The sequence below is a fragment of the Amphiprion ocellaris genome, chromosome 7 (assembly GCF_022539595.1).
Source record: "Amphiprion ocellaris isolate individual 3 ecotype Okinawa chromosome 7, ASM2253959v1, whole genome shotgun sequence".
NCBI classification, from domain to species: Eukaryota; Metazoa; Chordata; class Actinopteri; family Pomacentridae; genus Amphiprion; species Amphiprion ocellaris.
Window position 1 is genome coordinate 33,374,660 of NC_072772.1, and position 13,222 is coordinate 33,387,881.

Here is a 13,222-nt window from a genome sequence, read left to right on the forward strand (position 1 = left end):
ATACAGCGTTACAGTGGAATGTTAGACCATTCTTGAAAAGGCAAAACTCTGAACCCATTTTTCTCCAAAAAACTACAGAAAGTGGGTCAGACCACTCTGCATTCATGGAAAGCTGTGACAGATTACTGAGCGGACCAACTGGGCACAGATTTTACTAGAGGGCGTTAGAAGCAGAATGGTCTAACCCACAAAAAAAATCTGAGTTTTATATCATTTCTGTCATATTTTATGGTCTAACCCCCAACCCAGATACAGCGTTACAGTGGAATGTTAGGCCATTCTGGAAAGCACAAAGCACTGAACCCATTTTTCTCCAAAAAACCTACAGAAAGTTGGGTCAGACCACTCTGCATTAGTGGAAAGCTGGTAGAACAACCTAGCTGAATTTCTCAACAAAGTGCCTGCAGTAGTGTTGCATTGTGGGTAATGGAGGAAGCAGAGGTGTGAGACTGGAGAAGGTGTGAAATAAAACAGATGATACCTCTGCTGCTGCTGCATTCACCCGATCCGGTTTAAAACCTGCTAAATATACGACGTTCTTACATAAGGGAAGACGTCCTCATCACATTTCTCCAGCTGCTGTTGGGTTTTTAGATTAATCACATATTTGTGTCCAAAAATATTCAATTAAGAGTCACACAAGTCAGAAAAAACACCAAATCCTTGACACGTGAGAGGCTTGGATGCACATTTTTTTGGACGGTTTTGTGCAATAAAGAAGTTAAAACGAACAACTAATGTGTGCACTTTTGCAGAAACATTAGAAATATGTGCACATCTGAGCAGTTTTTAGAGCGTTTTGTGGTTCACCTGCAGCATCAGGATGAGGCCTCTGTGCAGCCCAGTGAGTTATGGGATGGATTTATGACTCCAAAGACCTAAGTGTGCGTTTCTAAGGCTTCTTCTCGTTGGATAATGGAAACCGGTGGAGCCCCTCAGGACGGTGTTCGGTGAGCAGAGCCTCCCTCCTCCCACCTGCCTCCCGCTGCGGAACAAGATGCTGCCCCTCTGGATCCAAACTCCGGCTGCAGTCCGGTCCTTCCTCCCTCCCTGCCTCCTCTCCTCCATCCATAAGTCTCTCCGTCCTGCAGCTCCCGTCAGGTGTGCGCAGTCACCTGTGTAATGCGCGCCCGTGTAGTCATCCGAGCCGGGGCGCGCAGTCGGTGCGGTTCGGTGCGTCGGTGCTGGTGCTGTTGTGCGGATCGTCCGGTGTCCAGAAGAACACATAGTAGATGACCAGGATGAAGGCGGCCACGGACACGCAGAAGAAATACGCGATCGCCATGGCCACTTTCACCCAGATCTTAGTTGACATGTTTGCGTGTTTGGCCCGCAGCTCCCCGGGGTAGCTCGGCCTCCGGTTCATGTCCCCGTTCAGCTTCTCCGCCGTCATGCTCACCTGCCGCCCGGCCGCCTTCATCTGCTCGATGTTCGGGATCTTATCTCCCCGGCTGTGCGTTCGTCTGAGTCCGGACAGCCCCCCCAGCTCACCTCCTGTCTCCGGTACCCGCTGGAGGATCCGGTCCGAACCGCAGGGCAGCTGCTCGGGTCCCGCCGCCTCCTCCGGTGCCGTGTCCGCGGGATGCTGGAGCTCCGTGACCCTGCGAGTCCTCGGTGCGCACCGGGCAAACTGAACTCAACGAGGCTTCATCAGCTGGACGGGACCGCTGTCAAGCTGCCGCGGCTTAACGGAACCACTTCCGGTACGGACTCTCAAAATAAAAGCACAAGATTACACTGCGAAGACCCGAGTTTTGGTTGGGCTTCCATTTTAGATTTCTTCTACTTATTTGGATAAAGAGTAAGCAACAAATATAATTATCTTATAATATCTAATATCTGATTGTTATATTTAATATATTTTGTTGTATTTATGTTATTATTATCATCAATATGCTCTTTAACCCTCCTGTTGTCTTCATTTACAGGCACCAAAAATATTGTTTGTCTGAAAAAAATCCAAAAATTCAGGAAAAAAAATTCCCCAAATTTCTCAAAATTTGCAAAACTTTCAGGAAGAAAATTCCAATAATTCCTTAAAAGTTTCCCTTAAAAGTTTTATTTTAAAAAATCCCCCAAATATGGCAAGAAAATTCTTGTAAATATTTTCAAAAAATGAGTAAAAATCTTCCAGAAAAATCCTAAAAATATCTAAACTGATTCCATATATATCAGTAACACTTCTGATCTTTTCTTTAAGAACATTCACATAAAAATGATTTTTTGTGAATGTTCTTTAAAAAGATTTTTAATATCTTTTTTCCACCAAAAAATGTTCAAAGATTTCCCAAAAATGTTGAAAATGTGGACATCAGAAGTTTCACTGTGAAAATATGCTTTTCCCCACACTGTTGAAATTGAATTTACTTTTCTGAAGAAATTTCAGGTTGTTCATGATGTTTTGTAAAGATGGTTCCTTAAATGTGAACATTTTCAGAATGGGTTTTGCACTAAAACAAAGGAAGCATTTGGAGCTGAGGTTATTTATGGGTTATTATGCTGTGATTTTACTGGTCACTGGAGATCATATTGGCTGGACTAAGATGAGTTTGACACCACATCTGAAGAGTAAATGAACAGACCTGCTTCATGCATTTGACTTTGTGATAAACAGGTTTTTTAAAAATTTCTACTCTTATTTTGAAGGAGTCCTCGCCGCGTTTTCCGCTCTGCCGCTCGTGCTTCTGTCCAACTTTGCGCAGCTCCGCACGAGGAGGAGCTCAAAGTACGCAACACCCGTGGATTGGGTCATAGTTTGAGATAAACGTCCCGCAGCAGAAAGATGCAGCGTTTTTATTCTCACATCGTCTCCTGCAGGATCTGGTCGCCTGAGCGCAGAAAAGACGCAAAAAAAGCCGCAGCTGCAGATGAGTCACAGCAGCAGCAGCAGCAGCAGCAGCAGCAGCAGCCATTAGATGTGGGAGGATTTCTAACCCCCATTATGTTCTGCTGCTAACAGGAGATGAAAAGAGGAACCGAGAGCCATTCTTCTTCCTGTCCTGCAGCTACAAGGTCACCAGGATGTTCAAGGAGCAGAAAACCCTCTTTGTGCTGCAGGAATAGAAAACACCAGCAGAACATTTCAAAAACACACAGAAAGCCCTCAGAGAAATACATTTATTGGCTAAATGAGAAAAAAAACAAACAGATAAAGCAGCCATGTGCTTTACATTTCATATCTGGGATGACAATCGTGAACTCTTCCTCAGAAATTTCACCGATGGCTTCGACAACATGGAAATAAAAAGATTTTATACCAGCTCTGACACATTGTATGAAACACCACTCCAAAAAAACAAACAAAAAGGCAAAGCTTGTTAATTCTCAAACAGGAAGACATGGATGAAACATCTGCAACCTTAAATACAATCAGTCATCAGAGCCAATAATAATAATAAAAAAAAAACTCCTCAGAGCCTCTTAAAAGTCAAGAGTTGAGGGAAGATTTCACAGAAAAAACGGATTAAAATTCCTGCAGCCTCGCGAAGGAAAAACGCCAGAAGCATGAGGAAAAAGTGGAAAAAATTTAACTTAAATGTGCATCAAATGGAGCGAAAAGTCGATAATTAGCTGCTAAAGGGGAACAGAAAACTAGATTTCATCAAAGAGAGCTGTTTGGCAGCTCGAATTCCAAAATAAAAGGTTCTAACAGCTTCACTAAGATCCATTTGTGACCTGGAACGTGTTCTTTAGCATTTTTGCCTCATTTAAATGCCAAAAATTTTCAAAAAGTTGGTTTAATTTCATGTTTGAGCTCAGTGACTGCTCCGTTTAGCTAATTCAATTGAGGCTAATCAATAATTAATAATTAATGTGGTGTTTGAACCTTTGGGCTTTGCTAACACTAATAATAATGACATTTCTTAGCCAAAAAGTGGTGAAAGTACAGGTGTAGGAGGATTTAACAAGAATAAAAAAGTACAACGGGACAGTTTACGTTCTATTTTCAGCGTGGACGGTAAAATGGCTGCTTTACACCGGCACAAAAACGTGAAATTAAAATGAAACCAGAGACTTAATTCAAAGATTCCTCATCCAGCACAGCCACCCAACTGTGGAATGTTCATTTCTGCTTATAAAACTGTACATATTGCAGTTTTTTTCTTCCTCGCAGACGCATCACAAAGACATCAAAGCGTCCCATTCGTCCTCAGATGATTTAAAGGTTCCAGAAAACAAAGAACAAATCAAACCGAAGCCCTTTGTCCGTTTTGAGGTACGAGACAAAGGTTTCATTCCAAAATAACGAAGAAAAACAGCAAGGGAGTCAATTACGCTCTAAAAACAGCTGCTAAAAGGACAGAAACTGAAGCGTTTTTGGAATGAAACCCTTGTTTGTGAAAAGAAACTAAATTTAGGAGGCAGTGCGTCAGACATTCCTGTAAAACCTCGGATGATTCAGAACCCAACGGGAACGTAAAACGACGCCACAGTCAGTGAAAACAGCAAATGTTTCCTGATTATGACGCAGAAATAAATCAGCAGAGCGACTGCTTTCACTACATGATTGGTGTTTTGATAGAGTTTAGACTTTCAGAGGTTTAATTGGTCACATGATGGCAAAATGCGCAAAACTAGCTAAATATGCGCTAATAAAATGCACTTTTTCCTCTCAAACTCTGGATTTAAATGTAACCAACGTGATCAGTGAAGCAGTTTAGATCCAGTTTTACATTATTATACAACAAGATTCAGTTTTTGTTGGTTGTGCTAAAGAAAAATCCCATAATAGACACAAATATACAAAGATAAAGTAAAACAGCTTCATGAAACTTTTTGGAGCTTTGCGGCAACAAGGAACTTCGATTTCATTGGGCTAAAAAAAGTGAAGGTGAACATGATGAAAACCGCTGCTTTCACCTCTCAGATGCGTCGGCTGGTTGTAGCTGCCAGCCTGAGGTGGAGTTTAATTCATTACCAATATCTCTGAGGGATTAAATGACTTCTTCCTGACTTCTGTGAGGGTCTGAGGGCAGTGAAAAGTGTTTAATTTTCTACACGTGAACAAAACACGATCATGCTTAGTTCATTCCGTCAGTGCAGAAACTTTGCAGAGGCTTTGACTGACGTCAACGTTTGAGATTTCCTTACTAAACACAGTGAAGTGAAACACTGTCGGACTTTAGAAAACAGCTAAAAAGAGGTTGGTCCATGGAGGCGATGCACAGTTCCTCCTGCTCCTCCTCCTCCTCATGTTCAAGTCTTTTTTTTTTTCTCTTTTTTTGATTCAGATATGTGATCCAGTGATGAGTGGTGAAGCTCTTCATCCTCCTTCGTCCTCCTCAGATGCGAGTTCGGCTTCATCCTGTTGATACAAACACAGCGGCGGGGCGGGACGTCACACACACTGGAAAATGTGTGTGCTGTTGTCCTATATTAAAAGCTTCTTTATTCCAAAACACTTCACAGGAACTCTTCACCGTCACTCTGCACATTCAGCTCCTACTGCAGCCGGATGGGAGGAATTATCACATTTACAGTGACCGATAATCAATACTCAATCATGCAGTATAGCAACACTTCCTGATCTCTAAGTCGGCGTTTCGCTCCTAAATGTTACCAGGCTTGGAAATGTAAAGACGAGGAAGCTCCGATCAACAGTATTTACCGGTTCAGTAACACATTAGGCTTCCTGTCATAAAGAATAAACTCATATCTGGACTGATTATTGCTTTTTACAACGGATTATTTAGTTTGTTTTTATGTAAAATGTTTGTTGTTGAGGTTTTGGTGTTTTTCTCTGGTCGGACATCATCTTTGCAGGCTTTCGAGGTTGTGACAAGAGATTTTTTGTTTATTTTGCCACATGTATTGTTGAGAAAATCGACAAGATTCATGTCTAACAACTAAACTAGAACCAGCAGTTGGCTAGTTTAGATTAGCAAAGCAGACAGGATGTAGGGCAGAGGTTGGTTAGCTCACCTTTTCTAAGGTAGCTAGCTAACAAGGTGGGCTTTTTGAGACACAAAGAGAATCGAATTACTGAAGAAATTCTGATTTTTCAAACAAAAACCAACACAGAAATGAGTTTCTGAGATCACTGTGATGGAACAATCCAAGATGGCCACCACAAATGCTAACAACGCATAATTAAAGCTGCAACGAAACACAACTAATCGCCTCAGTTCAGCTTAAAATGGACAGAGGTTGGTTCACTGAGGCTTTTCTAAGGTAGCTAGCTAACAAGATGGCCTTATTGAGACACAAAGTGAATAAAAATCACTGAAGAAATGATCATTTTTCAAACCAAAACCAACACAGAAATTAGTTTCTGAGATCACTGTGATGGAATAATCCAAGGTGGCTGCCACAAACGTTAATATATAATTAAAGCTGCAACTAGTCACCTCAGTTCAGGTTTAAAATGGGAAAAATCTGCAGGTTCAGAGCTAAAAAAAAAATGAGCTAACTACCTCTGTAGCTGCTAAATTAGCCACTCCATTAAAAATGCACCAACATTTAACACATTAATTTGTCATTTTGTCGTTGTATTTTTAGTATAAATTAAATTAACAAAGGTATAACATGTTAAAAATTGCTGGAAGGAGGATTTTCTTACCTTTAGTTTGTGCTAGGCTATAAGTAAAGTAAAAAATAGACTCAAATGGACCAATTATTTTAGGTAACGGTCACATTAAAGCACAAGAAACTAATAATTTTCATTACTTACTCATCTTTAGGTCTTTAAGTTAAGCTAAATAATCAGATTGGTGGCAGCAGCTTTCTATTAAACACGGGAAAATAAGTGTATTTCCCAAAAATGTCAAAGTTTGCACAATAAAATCAAGAAATTAATCAATAAAACTCTTGTATCACCCCATGATAACTTGTCCTGTGCCACTAAACATGATAGTGGAAACACGACAGTGGAAATTATCTTGGAAAACGGTTTATATTCTTCAGTGATTCCATAGAAAACGAGCCTGTGAAACTAACTTTCCTCATTTTGCCATATTTTCAGTATTTATTTGTAATTTCTCTGCAACAGTTGCAGCGTTTTAACATCATTATTTGCTGGTTCTTGAGTGATTTACGTTAATTCCCCTCCGTCCAGCCCGACTCTTTTCGCTGTGGAGCCTCAGAAACATCACAAGATTTAATTCAATCAGGCTTCAAACGGCCTCCTTTCTATCTGTGCTATCATCTGTCCGGCAGCCTGTAGCTCATTTCCTCTCAAAAGCCTTTTAAAACCGTAATTGTGCCTCTAATTTCCCTGGTTTCCTGATCTCCACCCCGACACAATAACGCCGACACACAATCACACAGACGCACACACAGTGAGCTCAGCTGGGTGATTACTGGTGTAAACGCAATCAGCTTTTTATACCAAAAAAACAAAAGAAAGATGGCATAAATCGCTCCTTAAACTCAAAATATGTGCAGGTTTATTTCAACATGGTTAAGCTACAAGTTTAAAAGTCTCACCAAGACCACTAATTTTAGGTAAATTACACAATAAAGCTGACTGTTTTCACTATTAATCAACTTTTTGGTCAGAAAATGGTAAAAACATCCCATCATCCATCTCAGAGCTTTTAAAATCTTCAGATGTCATGTTTTAGTTTTAGAGAAAAGCATCAAAGCCTCACAGTAAACAAGCTAAAGCCAAGAATATTTGGCTTTTATTACATAAAAAAGGTGAAAAAGTGATTACAAAATTAACCGAGGAATCATTTGTTCAACTATTTTGCTCGTTTTCCAAGACTGATGTATTAAAACTACACATTTTGAAGTAAAAAGCAGCAGAGAAGCTGAAGCCATGAATGTTTGGCCTTTGTTGCTTAAAAAAAGATGAAAAAAATAAGTACAAAATTAACTGAGGATTAATTTGCGCAACTAATTAAAGCTTCTTGCTGCAGCTGCTATTATAAAAAGTCCAAATAAACACAATCCAACTTTGTTTCTCATGACTGAGGTGTAAAAACTTCACATTCTGAAGTGAACAGCATACAATGCTTGAAGTTAAAGCCACAATTTTTGGATGCTTTTGCTTAAAAACTGACTATACTGATTATAAAATTAACTGAGGATTCTGTTGCTGAACTAATTATAGCTTCTTACTGCAGCTGCTGTTATAAAAAGTCCAAATAAACTTTATTTCAATGACTGAGGTATAAAAACTTCATATTTGGAAGTGAAAAACATCAAATCCTCTGACTGGAGACGTTGAAGTCAAGAATATTTGACCTTTTTGCTTTAAAAAATGACTGAATCGATGAGAAAAATCAACTGAGGATTCATTTGCTCAACTATTTTAAGGTTTTTGCTGCAGCTGCCGTCTGTTTTTCACGACTGATGCATAAAAATTTCATATTTTCAAGTGAAAAAACACCAAACCCTTCAAGTTAAAGCCACAGTTTTTGGCTGTTTTTGTTTAAAAATTGACTGCACTGATTATAAAATTAACAGAGGATTTATTTGCTCAACAATTTAAGCTTCTTGCTGCAGTGAAAAACATCAAATCCTCACATTAGAGATGTCGAAACAAGAATGTTTGCCATTTTTTTCTTACAAAAAAGAAAAAAATCATTATAAAATTAAGATTAATTTGCTCGACTATTTTAAGCTTTTGCTGCAGCTGCTGTTATAAAAAGTCCAAATAAACAACAATAAACAATCCAGTTTAGTTTTCATGTTTTCCTTCCTTCTAACCTCCTTATTTTTTGATTTTATTTTAACAGCAGCTTTAATTATACTTGGAAGGTCTAAATAAGTCAAATGGTTCTTGAATATACTGTAAGTCAACATTTCATTTGTTTTTTTTTAAATAACTTCATTTTAATTCTGAATTTTTCCACTTAAGACACAAAGAACAGAATTTAAGCAGCTCTTCCTGACTTCTAATTCTGTTTTGACACTTTATGAAGCTTAGACACTCTAAACTGAGCATTTATTGTTTAAACTTTGCCATTATCCAGAGTGATAATTCCACCTAAGTGGCCGTAAGGAGACGACTAATGACGGTCTGCGGTTTATTCACTCAGCTCACTTTTAAACCGCCGCGTCCAGAAAAACAGACACTGGAGAGAAAAAAAACATTGATTCTGAGCAGAGACGCTGATGACTTGTGGTGCCGTGAAGTGCTTTGGATCCAAGTGGTGATACCATGTTGTGCTATTTACATCAGAGCTGCTGTCTGATGCCTCAGCAGCTAAAAAACTAACTTTGAGAGCAGCTCAAACAAACAACAAACACTTTGAAACAACGGCAGCATCAGTGAAGCAGAGAAACCAGGTTATGAAGCAGGAAGCTGAAGGTTTGCTGCATTCAGGGCAAGAAGGAACCATCATTAAAGTCCAATTTACTACATATATGTGTATTTATGCTGTATCTTGACATAATTCACCAGGATTAATAAGGTTTGCTCCAGTACACTAAATAGAAAATGTCCCAAAAAGATTTATTATGTTAGAATACATCACATATTAAAAAGTTAAGGACTTTTGCACGCTTGCTAAGGAGCAAAATTTGATTTATTTGCTAAAGGCAGTCATGAACCTCAAAATATAATTGATCTCAAATACAATTTCTCAATAATATTTACATTTTTTCCAGTAACACATGTCTCTATTGCAACAATCAAAACTATATTCCCAAACTGCTTACATGAAAATTAGTAAACTGGAGATTTTTCTTTCTTTTTATAACAAATAAATGCATTTTTGCAAGTTAGAGAGAGTGTTTTTGGAAATATCTCTGATCTTTCAGACAGATATTGTGATTTTGATTTGCAGTTTAACTATTTACAATTGAGCTTTAGCTCAATATTCAATGTGTGACAGATTAAAAACAAGTGATGGAGCATCACCACGTAATACAATCAAAAGCATGACTGTCACATAATGCCTGAATATGAATAAACATTGACTTGACAGTCTAAATTCTGGGTCACGTGCTGCATAATGTGCAACATAATTTGCAGCCTTTGTGGTTTGCAAATAGCATTGTCTAAAATTTTAGTTTGATTAATTTAGTCCTAGTGTGCAAGATTTTTCAGACCTTTAAAACATGCTAGTCACTCTTCTATGCAACAATCTTATGAAAAAGAGGTGAAATAGAGCATCTTTGTCCTAATACATAGTATTTCAATGTTAATGTTAAAAATGCAGCCCAATTGTACGCATACTGCATGTACTTTTATGTATTTTGAAAGATTAGATGTAGTAGGTACTGAAAGGAGGAAGATAAAGTACGTGATTTTGTGTTTTAGCAACGTTAGCATGCTAATATTTGCTAATTAGGAAGAAACACAGCTGATTGGAAAATCATTAAATCTACAGGAAACAAATAAAATCAAACTACTGTGCTGCATAATGTGCAACATAAATTGTAGTCTTTGCAGTTCACAATTGTGATTTGAGTTTGATTAATTTAGTCCTAGCGTGAAGGATATTTTGGGAATTTTTTGATATGCTCGTCACTCTTCAATGTACCATCTTGTGAAATAGAGTACCTTTGTCCCAATACATAGCATTTTAAAGGCAGAATGTCCAAAATACGGCCCAAATGTATGCATACTGCATGTATTTCTACGTAACTACTAATATTAGGTGTAGCACACACTGAAAGGAGGAAGATAAAGTATGTGATTTTGTGTTGTAGCAACGTTAGAATGCTAATATTTGCTAATTAGGATGAAACAGCTGATTTATATCTCATTAAATCTGCAGGAAACAAATAAAATCAAACTATTTAGATTTTTTTTTTTACATTTGGATCTGATGAAGAGCAGTCAGGGTCGAATTTCATGACAGTCCAAACAATAATTGTCAATATATTTTGAATCTGAATCTGAACAGTAACACCAGGGGGAAAAAACACCAAAATAATTAGGATTCAGCTTCATATCTTTAGAAAATTTCCTGCCAGTCAGTCCAATGATGGGCCAATCGACTCCTTAAAGCTACACTGACAACAAGGCTAAAAACAAAAACCTCCACGGAGCAGAGAGATGCTCTGATGAGGCTCAGATTTCATGGATGTTGTCCATGTTGGCTGAAGCACCACCTCCTCAATCTGTGAAGCATCTAAAGACCACATTTGCTCATTATGTTCTGTGCCCACAAATCAATAAAAGGACATCACTAGCAGCCCAAACCACAGAGCAAAACCCTGGAGTCCTGAATATTCCAGGTTCCTTTTCTAATGGATGGTACAAAAATACAAGGTAGCTTCAAATATCTGGTTCCTTGGATGCCGTGAATGAAAAGCAACACAGAGCCAGAGCATCCGCAAACAAACTCATTAATTACTTAAATTCAAATTAACTCCAGGAAGGAGAGAGAGTGACGGGTTCGGTGATGCAGACGGACGGCCATGCAGCATTTTCATCACAACAAGGGGAAAAGGTTTTACATGTGAGGAGGATGAACACAGGAGGAGCAGAAAACACCACACAGGGAATAAAAAAACAACAACAATCACAGGAGGAGGAGCTAAGTCCATCGCAGACAGGAAGTGGGGTCCTGATTGGTTGGAGGAGGCAGTGACAGACGGGTGTCAGATCCAAAAACCAGGCAGGATGTTGCTCGTGAGTATAAATATATCTTTGGGTGTGTCAAAGCCACCAAACGGCTGCGTTCATTATTTATTTAGAGGGCGAAGGAACACACAAAAAAAAGCGGGAGTGAGAGAGCCACAAAAAAAAAAAAAGGAAGATGAACACCAGCACATTCACCAAAATAAAAGCGTTAGACGTGCAGGGGGGACATTTTACAGTAAGCCACCGTCTCATAGTCGGTGATAAGAACTGCACCTGAGGACGTCTGTTCTGGTTCTGCTGTCGGAGCGGCGTCGGTGTCGGCCGGCGTCGAGTCGTCGTCTTTCTCTGCTGCTGGTTCAGAGCTGCTCTGTTCGGCCTCCAGGACGGCAGGAGGAGGACTGGCTGCTGTCAGGGAGGGAAAATAAAGACTTCATTCAACATTTAAAAGTCACTTAGAAATGCGCTTATTTTTACTGATATTAGGAGAAGTGACACCAACAGAGCAGCAGTTCATGCAAGCAATGCCAGCATCAAGATTTGAGCAATAATATAATTTGAAATGTTACTTTTCTCAGCAGTTTGTGCAACATCAGCTTCAGTTTAATGTGTAATAATTTAATTTTGTGTACAAAAAGTCAATGTAATCCTGTGAAATATTTCATAATCATGTGTGATTTCACTTTACTACCTTGCCAGTATTACTTTTTACTTTCCTATTCTAGGTTTATTTTAGCCTTCTTATTTTTTAAAATGCACTTTATTCATCTTTTCTGTACTGTTTTTGATTTGTTTACTTTCATTTTTATTCTTATTCTCTTCTTAATTTTATTGTATTTTTATTTATACACTTATCTGTAAAACACTTTGAATGACATCTGTGCACGATAAGGTGCTGTTTAAAGAAACTTGTGATAGATAATGTGTAAAATAGTAGTAGCACACCACAAATACCTGCACCGTGCACAGATTATGATGAAATACTCTGTCCTGATTGTATGATACTACATGAAACTGTAGTACTTTATAAGAGCAGCTGCAATGTGTACTTAAAGTAAAATGAACGTGATTTTTTTTAGTCTGGTTTTGGGTTTTCTCTTTACCTTGTGATGAAGCAGCAGGTGTTTCCTGGTCCATCATCTCAGCAGCTTCAGAGGAGGCTTCCATGAAGGGGGTGGAGTCAGAGACCTCAGAGGGGGCGGAGTCAGATGGCGGTGCAGCTGGGTAGTCTGATTCTGATTCTGGTTCTGGTTCTGTCTGCAGAGTTTCTGCAGAAGAAACATCTGGGGCTGAATGAGGATGGAGGAAGTGAAGAAAAGAAGAGGAAACAAGGAAACATCAATCAGAAAACCAAAGAAGTTTAGGAAGAGAGATAAATTTTAAACAACATTTCCCTTCTTTAACCAACTTCCTGTCTAGAGGTTAAGAAAAATCCAAGAGAGACGACAACAAACAGCTACAACTTTACTAAAAACAGCAGAGCTACAGCTGTATCCAGATGTGTTTTTAAAAGGATGAACCTCACGTTCAGATAAATAACGAGTGGAGAAAATCGATAATTTATTGAAAAACAGCTTCAAGGACATTCAGCCACTAGAAATCTCACACGTTGGTGTATTTCACTTTTAATATTTATGTTTTTCAAGAACTTTTATATTTACTTTTAAGAAAGTTTCGTAAAATTGAAAAACTTCTTTTTATACTTCCTTAAACCAAAATATTTTAAACATGCGTTGCACTTAA

At 38.6% G+C, this 13,222-nt stretch overlaps 1 protein-coding gene across 1 annotated transcript in view; it reads right to left on the reverse strand.

Moving 5' to 3' along the window:
- Positions 1–3,099: 3,099 nt before the first annotated feature.
- Positions 3,100–13,222, reverse strand: part of ccdc9 (coiled-coil domain containing 9) — a 36,851-nt gene continuing 26,728 nt past the window's right edge. The window contains exons 14-16 of the mRNA XM_055012219.1: positions 12,583–12,768; positions 11,756–11,887; positions 3,100–5,305 (exon numbers count right to left, since the gene is read on the reverse strand). Coding sequence (XP_054868194.1) covers positions 5,301–5,305; positions 11,756–11,887; positions 12,583–12,768 — 323 coding nt within the window. The 3' untranslated portion in view covers positions 3,100–5,300. The remainder of the gene's footprint in view (positions 5,306–11,755; positions 11,888–12,582; positions 12,769–13,222) is intronic.